Source organism: Lemur catta, chromosome 13, assembly GCF_020740605.2.
Source record: "Lemur catta isolate mLemCat1 chromosome 13, mLemCat1.pri, whole genome shotgun sequence".
In the NCBI taxonomy this organism is placed as follows: Eukaryota; Metazoa; Chordata; class Mammalia; order Primates; family Lemuridae; genus Lemur; species Lemur catta.
This window is the reverse complement of record NC_059140.1, coordinates 36,259,469-36,271,703: the sequence shown is the minus strand read 5'-3', so window position 1 is coordinate 36,271,703 and position 12,235 is coordinate 36,259,469. Positions and strand designations below refer to the sequence as shown.

Genomic DNA, 12,235 nt, shown 5'->3' with positions numbered 1-12,235 from the left:
CACAGCAATCTCCACTTGTGCTTTAACCTCATCCTCCCTTGCATAGCTTCCTTGCTATGTGTCAGATGGATATATTACATTTTGCCCATTACTATCTCAGCTTCCTCTGTGGCAGGATTTCTTAAATTCAGCATTATTGGCATATTGGGCTAGATAATTCTTCTTTGTGGGAGGCTTTCCTGGGCATTGCAGGATGTTTAGCGGCAACACTGGCCTCTACTCATGAGATGCCAGTAGCTTCCTCCTCCCACTCCTAGTAGTAAAACCCAAAAATATCTCCAGATCTTGATAAATATTGCTAGGAAGTCAAATCACCCAGGGCAGGAAGTTGATAATGCTACCGGTCACTTTCTATGACTTAGAATCTAAGTCCTAGATTATCAGATTCCAAAGGGCTATGAGCAATTATTCTTCATTTGCTTGTCCATAGTCTCAGATCTAATGAATGCTTTTCTCCCCCACCTACCATAATACCTTTTACAACAAAGATGCACAATAAATATTAAATCAGTGACAAGTCATTACACGCTTGGCTTGTAGTTTTGATTATTCATATGGCAGGGCAAAGACCCAGATGACATATTATTGCATTCACGTCATGTGACTTTTCACAGATGATTAAAATAAACCAATTGCCTGTAAAAGAATCTATATTTTCAGTATTTCCATAATTATGGCACAAACAAAACTAAATCAATTAGGCTCTATCTTAATTGTGTAGGTCAGAGTCCAGGTGACATCTGGACCTAAATGTGAATGTTGATTGGTTGCCTACGTTCCTGGAGTCTGGTCCTCACTAGCACAGTCATGAGTCAGAGACAAACATCTCTCTGGGCATCCTAACCATTAGCTTTGCCATGCCAACAGAGCAAGTACTAAATTTACCCCAAGGCTCTGTACGTGCTGTTGTTTGATACATGCTAGGCTAGTTGGTCACTAGGTTTTATACTGTTTATAATGTTCATAGTGACCATTAGCTATGCTTCCTTAAATGCTGCTCTGAATTCATAAAAGATGACTTTCTAACAGGAATTGGAGGAAGAGTTTTCCAGTGTGAGCAGCCACAGATATTAGGGCTACCTTATGCCTGCTTTGTAGCAGGAAAGCTGGGTTTGGGCCAGGATGGGTGCACTGAACCTGTTAAGAATCTGGAGAAAAGAGAGATGATATGAATATGGTATTTATCAGAACCACCCTTGACTGCAAGGACTATTGAGGCAATTCAATCAATTCAATAAACCAGATGTTACTTGGAACAAAAAACATCAAAAATGGAAGTTGCCTTATCTCAGGTACTGGAGAGGGTTATCTAGGTTTTTGAAAGCCATGTGAACCTCAGCAGCCAGGTCTCTGGTGTTTTTTTATGGCAAGAGCAGAATTGCTCCAAAGTTCATCGCTGCTTTTCACAAGATCACCTATACTTTTCTTCCACCCACCCTCCCAGCCTGATTATTTCCAATTCATTCTTCACAAGTATTCATCCTTCTCTAGGTGCAGAAGCAAACTAAAATTATGGGTTAATGACAAGAGGTAAATTCCAACAAGAACTGGAAGAGCAAGAATAGATGGCTCTTTTAACTTATTTCTTAGTTATATATTTTGAAAAATGTATTTTGAAAAATCCATATTTTTAAGGGAAGGTTTTAGTGAGTCATCAATCTCAAAACTAAGAACAAACACAGCAAAATACAGTTTTTCAAATAATTCCTTAAACACTTCTATATTTCAATTACGATATAGGATACGAGTATGGTGAATATAGTTTTATTTACTGAGTAATGTTAATTCTGTTGCAACTGCCTTAGCAAGAACTCTTTGGCTATTTAAATATCTGCAGCCATTGTAAAGACATGGAGACCAAATCAACTAACAAGAATGCATCAATGTTTCCCCCAATTTCTGTACTCCTGTAGCATCTTGCTTGTACCTTTGCTATAAGTCTTGTCTTGCATTAGAGTTGCTCTTTCCTTTGCATTAGATCAATTAGCCCTGTAATTCGTAAGCAGTAGACATTCAAAGAATATCTGTTAAGTTGAAATACCATATTATTTTGGTGCCCAAATTCCATTCCAAGTGAGCCCTTTTATTAAGCCAAATTATTTATTCTTCTCTGTACATTAGCAACTCTTTTGGGAAATAAAATCATAAGGTATGCTGAAACCTTACATGCCCCATCTAGCCAAGCCAGAGGCCAAGGCTTCATTCTAATCTCCTTTAATAGTTTATTAAAAAAAAAGTATGAGTTGCCAAATAAGATTGGCTCTTAAAAATTATTTAAGTGGATCAAAATACAATATTAAATAAAAATGCTAGGCATGGAAAAAACTTTAAGTGCTATTTCTTTTTCTCATTTGCTGTATTTCTATCTCTCCCTTTTCTTTTTAATTATAGATTAAATGAACATTTTAATTTTGACCAGAAGTGCAGTATTATCAGTGGTATTCATATTTTGTCTGTTATTATTCACATGGTGGTCTCTTGTGGTATACTGAGTATGGCAGGGTTACATCCAAATAAAATTCACAGTATACGATATATACAGCCTGACTGCTTTATCCTCTGTCAATGGCCAAACCAGTGATTAAATATTCCAGATGGACAGCTTCACTCTGATGACTACTTTTAGTCCAAATCAGATAGGCCTTGTTAAAATTCTGGTCTGGTCTTCACTCAACGGAGATCCACGGAGAAGTGACATATTAGTCCAAATTAAAACAGAAATTAAGATGATGTTTGCCTTAATGGATATTGTCAACCAAAGACTAGATACTGATACAATATTGATGTAACTGGCCAATAGTCTATCTTTATATTTTTCTTTACTAAAATAGTATAGGCGGAGAGTGGTGGCTCACGCCTGTAATCCTAGCACTCTGGGAGGCTGAGGTGGGAGGATCACTTGAGCTCAGGAGTTCCAAGACCAGCCTGAGCAAGAGCGAGACCCCCTTCTCTCTACCAAAAATAGAAAAAAATTAGCTGGGCATGGTGGCACACGCCTGTAGTTGCAGCTACTCAGGAGCCTGAGGTAGAAGGATCCCTTAAGCCCAGGAGTTTGAGGTTGCAGTGAGGTATGATGACACCTCTGCACTCTACCTGGGGCAAAAAGTAAAATAAAATTAAATTAAAAAATAAAATAGTATAAAATATTCTCCACAAGATGACAAATTTGTTTTTGATGTATACAATTCAGCCAATTTTCAAAGTTGAGATTTTTGCATCTATTATCTTGGTCCTTTTCCACACTTAAGAGGGGAAGGCAAATGGCCAATTGTATAAAGTGCAAGTAAAACTCTAAACCCATTAAACCTTTGAAAATTTTGGCCTATATACTCAAAAGTTAATAAACTACATCAAACTCATCAACCGCCTATCAAATATCTGACAGCGCTGAGCAAATTCATTTATCAGACATCATCAATCAATACCTCAATTTATATATCCTGGAGTCAAGTAGTCCTTGACACAGAAGTGTACTTGAGAAAGAAGTTATGCACAAAGTTTGGTTGAGATTACTTCCCTGGATTTTGGCTTTCTTCTTTCACAGACAATCCCCAGAGCATGCTCCAACATGGCAGAAATTTGGCAGGGCCTTAAAATCTCCTTCTCAAAACACATAAATGAATGTTATAAGTAACAACAATCAAGTTGTCATTCTTAAATGAATCTCAAATATAGAGCATCCACAGATCTTAAAAAGAATTTAAAAAGCAAGAAACCAGAAAAAAACATTTATTAAAATTCCCCGAAACGCTTATTAGCAGTCATGTTTGCTGAATCGTTATACTTTTAATCTATCACATCGAAATAATTGCCATTGGATTGTAAACTCATATTGTGATACACATTTTCATGAACTTTAAATAGAGATTAAGAACTTGAGGTGGTTATTCCTTCATATTTTTTCCCAAATGAGATAACTTGCAACATTTAAAAAACTCTAACACTGAATGAGTGAGCACCAACTGTTTTCAATCTGTTTAGTCATAAACTTTTAATTTTCCATATTCTGAAAATTAATTCTATACTGGTTTATAGATAGACTCAACATTTAAATAGGTTAGTTGAAAGCTTCTAAGGAATCATTTTCTCATTTATCTTTACACAAATTATTTTCATCAGAACTTACACCAAATTCTCTTCTAACTTAGTTGGCTATCCCTATAATGTCAAACCAGTGACTTATGCTTTGAGTCCATTTTTCTAAAAGTTAAATTAGAAAGCAATTCCTAGGCCAGTAGTTCTCATACTGTCTTATCATCACTTGTAGAATGACTAAAAATGCAAATTCCTAGGCCACACCAGTGATTCTAACTTAGAGTTCTGAATCTACAATCTACTTTCTCAATAAACACTCAATGGCATCTGATGCAATTTGTCTATAAAACACTTTGAAAACTGCTTATGTGATGAAAAGAAACATTTAACTCTCACAATTTTTATATCAAAAAAGCTCTATCAATGCATGTGGCAGTTTTTGATGAATAAAGCTAGTCAAAATTTTTGTGCTTTACAAATCTTGAAAACTATGCAGTAAGAAACCTGGCCCTATTTTCCAACATTCTAATTCCTCTTTAGACCACCACGGCAAAATGTTAAGAGTATTAGAATCAAAACATTCAGCATCCTAAAGTTGAAACTTAAGAGTAAATAATTTCTAAATTAATTTAATCTTGTGTTTCTTGGAGAGAGTTCAGAAGGAAATGAAGGTCCTTTAGTGCAATGTCAAATGTGGGAGGCTATATGTATATAGTTCCTTGAAAGTCAGTTTAAAAACAAAACAAAACAGAAGACAACTTGTACTAAGACTTCTTAACTTAAGAGGAGCCTCAGAACAGGAAATGAGAGATTAAACAATAATGACAGGTAAATTATTTCCTAGACTTCCGGTAACTCTTGGCAGCAAAACGTTGTCCTTTTGGGAAAAAAAAATCAGCCACAAAGTGACTAATCAAGTGACTTAAGAAAACCTAATATTTATCAAGATGGGCTCATAGCAGCTTGCTGTGTCTCTGCTCTCAAAAGACAACTCCACACACACCAACTTTTTGCCATGTTGCATTGTTTTCCCAAAGCAAAATTTAACAATTTTCTGGATAATTTGATTAAATAAGTCAGGGCCCTAAGCTGGCCTTCTAGAGCTTGACTTATAAGGTCAATATAGGGTGAAATTTGATGATATCAGATACCTGAATCCAGTTCTATTTTTCATGGCTTTTCTAATATAAGGAATTTGGTATGATGGTGAAGTTTCAGAGTTTAAAACCAAACAGACTGGAAAAAACACCTCCATGGTCAGCTAAGTTAAGAGTACATTTTTGGCTAAATTGTAAGAATTGATCTGTATATATTGCATGCCTGACACACACATGACATTCAACAAATCTTTGTTAAATTAAACCCATTCTTCTAGTTTTGAATTATCCTCATGGCATTCATTCTTAATACTGTATATAAATAAAAAGTCTAATTGTTAATATTTTAGGCAAGTCTCTTGAATAAATCAGTTTTAAGATAAAAAAAAAACCTGCAAAATAAAGGCAAGTCAGCAAATGTGCAAAAAACAACAGGAATAGTAAGAATGATATAGACAAAATAAGCTTTCATATAATAAATACAGATTACTAGAATTATCTCTGAAAATCATCAAATCCAGCTTACTATAAAGCAGCAATCATAAAGTAAAAACAATCTTACAGAGAATGATTAACTATTTCATTAAAATGTTAACCTTAACATAAAATGTTTCTTGCACTTGAAACAGAAGATAAAAGAAGACAAAACAGCTCAGTTTAATTTCAAACGTTAATATATTTTCTATTTTATATTGAACATATGCATCTGTAACCCCTCATTTGCAGCAACTATCACATCCTCATAAAAGGGGCAAAATTTGTAAGATGCCTCTTAAAATAAATATTCTTTTTTTATAAAATAATAAAACTTCAAATAAATATTCTTTACACTAAACAATATGTTGAAAAAATTAGAAAATAAAGGTTGAATTTTACTGTAACTGTACAATATACATGAAGTCCAAAGGGAAATCAGAGTCTTACAATAAAGGCTTTCTGTAAGGCAAAATACAATCTAAAAACATACTGATTGATTCACATTCTTCCGAATGTACAACATATTAGTATAATATTTTGTGACTGTGCCATGTAGTATGGCACAACTTGTTTTTCACAGTTGCAAATATTATTGTATATACAAAAATATAGCACATTATCTCTGGAGAAAACAATGAAAAAAAGTCATCTGCTAATTTACAAATTTTGCAAGTACTATTCACAAACAAAAACTTTGCCTAGGAGTGTCTGTGTTGCTTTAGCTTATGCAATACGTGGGTCACCAAGTTCTGTATCTCATTCTTTGAGCTCCATTAGCTGAGTTCTAACAAGCATATCAGTTAAAATGGCACATGGACAAAAAGCATTTCACTGCAAACAGCAAAGACTATCCCAACCCTCTATTAACAGTGCCAAGATTATAACTGTTTTAGTCGGTTGCATATGTGGGTTAAAAAGTATTCTTATTACTGTAATATTCCTGATTAATGATGCTATGTTGGTTTTTCAAAGTTCCTGGGGGGGACAGTGGGAACTTTGCAGCAAACTGTGTTTGAATTTTTACAACGGCATCCAGGCCTGTTAACCCGGTCGTAACACCCCTGGCACAATTTAAGGCAACCCTTGGCTGGAAGGTAACACCATAAACAAGGCAAAAAGAGGGACATGACACCCATGGCCGACCATCGTGTACAACAGTGAGACTGGCTGCAAGAACATGGGTTGTCAGCACAGTTGTCCTCATCATCATTAGAACAGTGATAGAAGAGACCTTTCACACAGCACACACAAGTCCCATAGTCAATCACGTTCTGGGCCGAGCAAAGGCACTGCTTGTCGCAGATCCAGTCTGATGGCAGAGGCCTCGGGTAGGTGCACTCCTTACATTTGCACTTGCCACAGTCCTCACACCTGTAGGCGTGCAGGCCCAAATCTTCCTTGCTCAGGGGCTTAAGCTCACCTGGCTTGAGCTCAGATTTGGGCTGCACCCGGATTATTCCATCACCAACGGGCCCCGAGAAGGATGGTCCTAACAGTCTCTGTTCAGAGGAGCTGCTGCTGGTACTCGTCCTCGTACTGCTCCGTGACCCTGAGCTGACCGTGCTGATGGACCTGGACAGAGGGGCTCTCGCAGAAGAATGGCCCTGCGAGTGCTGGAGCCTGGGAGGCTGCCGGTGCTCGGGCAGACCATGGAGTCTCTCATGTTTGTGCTGAGCGGAGGGGCGAGGAGCAGGCTTGAGCCCAGGTCTTGGGACCACAGTAGGCCCCTCTGTGTACTCATTGGTGTTTCGGATGGCTCTGATCTGATCCAGAGACAACACATGTACCTGCTGGGTGAGGGTGTCTCTGAGGTCGGGCTCTCCACGCTGCCTGCCACTGTCACGGGGTGCCTGCAGCAAGGGCTGCGACCCGTTGCCACTCTGAGCTCTGGCCTCCATCAGGTCTTGAAAGTGTGGTCACTCCAGTAGGCTTAGAACACATCTGAACTCCTGTGGAAATCAAGAGGAAAGAGAACTGTTGACATTCTTAAGATATTTCCCACTCTCCACCCACCTGGGTTGACTCTTAACTTCCCACTTCCCCCGGAGAAACAGGATTTGAAATGCAGTGGCAGTGGGGAAGTATTAGAGTAGCCATATGATCAATGATGTACTAAAAAGTAAAAATTATGGCTGGGTACTGTCAGTTCTGTAATCTCGTGATGCACAGCAACACAAAGCTGATCTTTGTTGGAATCACTTAAGTAACAATTATTCAAATAAACACAATTTGAAAGGCTCAGGTTCAACGTAAAAATTGCAAGAAAGTAACGTTGAAACATAACGTTGCTACCAACATTCAAAATTTGCAATAGGTTAATGTGTCATGGTCCTTATTTGCCTTAAAGCATCAATACATGCAATCTAGAAAATTCTTTCTTGGCTCTTACCTTTTGCTTCTACAGCAAACACTTGAACTATGATTTATCTAATATTCTGTAACTTTTTCAAATCCTATAGAATAAATATGACATGCAAAAGCAAATTATCCCCTAAGAACACTTATCATGCCATTTTTAAAATTAACTATATAGTAGCACAAAATCATAGAATTAAAAACAAATCAAGTCAAATATTTTTAGGGGGGGAGAAACACATTAAAACAAACAGCACAACAAGTAACAAGAGAGGAACTTATTTTCAATACCTGAGGATCAACCTGATCCCCCCAGAACACCTTAGATTCTGTAGCTAAAAGGCTGCTCTGTTTTAGAAATAAAGTATGTTAAAATCTTAATTTCTTTTCTAGTTTCAGAAAATAAATTGACAACATAAACCAACTGGTAATAACAGGAACAGTGTTTTAAAAATTCAAGCGTCACATTTCAAACCTACCATTCTGTCAAGTGATTCCTTAAACTGCAGAACTGCAGTCCCTCTTAAATTGCAAAACTATCATTCCCTTTCCCAAGCCTACATGAAAATAAAAAGTAATACAGGCAAAAGTAGACCTTTATCCAATCTCTGCTTTTTAGAAAAGAGGGCCAGAGCGAACAAGGCAGGTGACAAACGCCTCCCAATTCCGACCAAGGCTGAGCTGGAAACCGGATCTGCTCACCTCCAACAGAATGGCAGACAACACTGCTCTTAGCTTTCACTCGGTTTATCGCCTCTATCGGCGCCCCAACACCGTCCCCAGCAGGTGGGACACAGCCGGAACCCCGGGGGACTTTTCTTCAGGCGGACTGACGCTGTCCAGGGGCCAAGCTGGCCCCCCTGCTCACGACCAGACGCACAGGACAGGCGGGGGCCGCGGGCGCCTCCGAAAGGGACGTGTCCCGAAACGCAGGAGCACACTTCCCCCGCCTCCCTCTCCCTCAACTCCTGAGAACTGCCCTCCAGCCCCCAGGAGCCACTCCACTCCCAGGCAGAGGTCACGCAGCCCACCGCACGGCGCTCCTGCAAAGGCCCTCGGACGCCGGGCACAGGTTTCCCACCCCGACGCCGCAAGAAAGCAAGCCCTGCCTTAGACACGCAGCCGGGACACGCAGGTCTAACCCACGCGCACACAGCGACTCCACGATGCACTGAAGGCGGGCACTGCCTGTAATCTGCACACGCCTATCTCCTTTTGGGTCGAGAGAAAAAAGATATCATATTTCTTAAAGTGGAAGAAAAACTGCATTTTAAAGAAAAGATGTTTTCCAGGGTCCCACTGCACACGCCGGGCGTGCAGGATCCAGATCCCTGGAGTGGAAACTTTCGGCGCAAATTTGCTTGCAGTGGAAAGTAGTATCTTTGGGAGCAAAAAAAAAAAAAAAAAAGTATTTTTCTAAAGTGATTTCTTCTGATCTCTGGCCTCCTCCTTCGCCCCCCCCCCGGCCCCCCCGCCCCTCTGCGCTCTCCCAGCTTCCCCCTCCCCTTTGAAAGTGCTTTGAAACCCCATTAAGAACAGTGTGTGATCAGACTAAGGATTAGGGGGAAAGGACTTCAGCACTAGGGTGGGGCAAACCGACACAGAAACCGCTTTGTAAAAACCGCACAAGACTCTAAATTAAAAAAAAAAAAAAACAGCAGCAACAACAAAAAAGATAATTAAAAAACTAGCGTCTTTTGCCATCTATTTTCAGGTAATGGAAAATGATCGTGACCACTTGATGACTTTCTTCCTGCGCTGGGTCAGCCCAAGCTTCTAAAAATAAAAAAAGTGTGACCTAGGCTGACCACGCAGAACGGAGAAGAGAAAGCTGCACTTGCGAACCACAGAGACCCGGCGCCAGGCAGGGCGACGCTCCCACCCGCGCCGGGCTAGACTCTGCTCACCGGGCAGAGGCGGGGGCCTCTCTCCACCCGGCACCCTGCCGCTTTTTACACCCTTGGGGTCTCCTGCCCCCCCGTGAGGCGAGCAAACCGTACACCCCAGCCCCACCGGCGACCCCGCCTCGGGAGAGCCTCGTCCGGGACTTTGCCTTCCACCGAAAGGAGGAACAGGTTAGAAATGCGGGCGCCTGCAACGGCGACCTGGAAAACACAAAGTGTTTTTTCCTCCTCCTCCCGGTCTCAGCGCGCATTTCGCGGCCAATGCAGGGCCGGGAGCCGATTCGAGGCGAGTTGTCCTCCGCCCCTACCCCCTAGGACGCGGGCGCACGGGGTCGCCAGCCGGGGACATTGCAAAGGGCGCACACAGGAGCCCCTTCCAAGGAAGGCCGAGCCCGAGCCCCGAGCGAGTCAGATCCGCGGGCAGCTCCTCGGACCCTCCTGGGGAACCTGCAGGGTTAGAGAAAGGGAGGCTCGGGGAGAGACAGACCCCCACGCCCGGTCCGGTCGCACCTACTCCATGTTGCCCACAACGCGCCGGCCACGGCGCCAGGAAGGGAAGAGCCAAACGCGCCTCACCGTGATCGCGGCTTTGCAGCAACCCCTCTCCCTTGGATTCTCTTCTACGATGTGCAAATAAATCCAGCCCCGATGCAAACTTTTTTCTCCTTCTTTCCAAACTCTGTCTCTGTCCAACTTCCGAGCAATCGGCGGGAGGAAAAAACGAGAGGAAAATTCGGAGCCAAATCCTCCGCCGATGAACACTCCGGAGTTCGGGGCTGGAGGCGACCCCCCTTCTAAAAGCACACGCGGAGTATTTCCTCTTTTTTTCTCAATGAACGAGAGGCCGAAGCACCAACTGCAAGTCCTTTTTCCCGGCGGATGAGCGAATGAGAAAAGAAAACGGCCTCACAGAGAACCTAAAGCCAAATCGCCAAGTGGTGCGGCCGCGGCCGTGTCGCAGCGGAGGCGGCGCGGGGGCGCGGGCCGGGCCGGGCGGGCGCGGGGGCCTGGGCGCTGCGCGCTCCGCCGGCCCCTCTCGTCCGCTAGCGCTGCGGCGCGCAGCTCTCGGCGGTGCAGACTGGGCGTTGGGGAGGCGCGGCAGCCAGGCCGAGGCGGGGGCGGTGGGTGCGGAGGAGGAGGAGGAGGAAGAGGAGGAGGAGGGTCTGGGGCCCGGCCGGGGGGGGCTCGCCGTTGGCCTGCGCCCTCGCCTTTCCGGAGGAGGCAGGGAGCTCTGCGGCGGCCGCGGCAGCAGTAAATGGCGTCATGTGGATCCGAGGCGGAACAGAGCAGTTGTTGTCCCAGAGGATATATCGCATCCGGTCCCAGCTCATTGGCTCCGCGGGGCTACATTCACTCACACTCCAGCGCCCGCCAGCGCTCCGAGCCGCAGGAGGCATTCAAAAGGGCAACCACGCCGCCCCGCGCGTCCCCAGGCCGGCCCTGCGGCCCGGGCGCCGTCACGCGGGGCGCCCGCGGGGCCGGTCTGGGCACGGCGGGGGCAGTTTATGTAGTTTCAAGGGGACACTGACCTTAAGGTTTCCCCAGAGGCAATGAGGACGAGCCGCAGGCTCAGGCTGATTGAGGGAACTTTTTCCTCGCCACCAGGAAAGGGGGGATGAACGTTTAAGACTAATCCGGACCATGCAGTGTTAGCATTAAAAACAAGTTGCAGGTTTTAAGACTTTATCTGGAATCCATTTCAAGTCTACCGCTCCCCTTTTCTGTTCCCCTTCGCCGAGGGGGCGACGGGGGTTGGAGAAGGGGGAGGGGAAGGGGAGCGGGAAGTGAGGTGGGAGGGCTATTGGTTTATTCTTTGTCTACTGGATTAACCCGATTATACACCAGGCACCAGCACAAACCGCCTCCCCCACCTCCGAGCCTTGTACGGGAGGAACGGAATGCAGATTCGAGTTTCAAGTACCTTCTGCTCTTGCTGGGATTTGCTTTTGATTGTGTCGACTTGTAGTTTTTAGGCTTATTGGAGTTTTACTTTTTAAGGGGGGTTATCTGTGGATGGAGGCTTTTTGAAGATCTTCCGTACTGTGTTGCTTGACGCAATAGCTGAAGGAAATTCTACAGTCTAAGCCTTTTAAGTTAATTCAGTAATACACACATACATGATTACTCAGGGCGACGGCACGGACTTCCTAAATGGGGGGGGGGGGGGAGGGAAGTTTACTGGTTCACTGCATATTTCCTACTTCGCTTAACCAGAAGAGTCATCCTTCATTTCCACTGTCCTTGCCAACCCAGAACATTTCTCAAGGTTCTGTTGTCCATGTTGAAAGTGCACTGTATTGTCCCACTTAAAAATATAAATTTAAAGCTAGTAACTACATATGCACTGCTCTAACTGCCGTTCTTTTA

General features: G+C 43.2%; 1 protein-coding gene across 2 annotated transcripts; it reads right to left on the bottom strand.

Annotated features, from left to right (window-relative positions):
* Positions 1–5,788: 5,788 nt before the first annotated feature.
* On the bottom strand, positions 5,789–11,323 carry SPRY2 (sprouty RTK signaling antagonist 2). 2 transcript variants are annotated; one of them, XM_045567031.1, is made up of 2 exons: positions 10,445–11,323; positions 5,789–7,558 (listed from the first exon to the last, which is right to left on the bottom strand). In XM_045567031.1, exon 2 carries the CDS (start codon positions 7,505–7,507, stop codon positions 6,563–6,565), a length of 945 nt encoding a protein of 314 aa, XP_045422987.1. In that variant the 5' UTR covers positions 7,508–7,558; positions 10,445–11,323; the 3' UTR covers positions 5,789–6,562. The 2 variants fall into 2 exon arrangements, with proteins under 2 accessions (XP_045422987.1, XP_045422988.1); XM_045567032.1 differs by lacking the exon at positions 10,445–11,323 and adding an exon at positions 8,667–9,465.
* Positions 11,324–12,235: the final 912 nt, after the last annotated feature.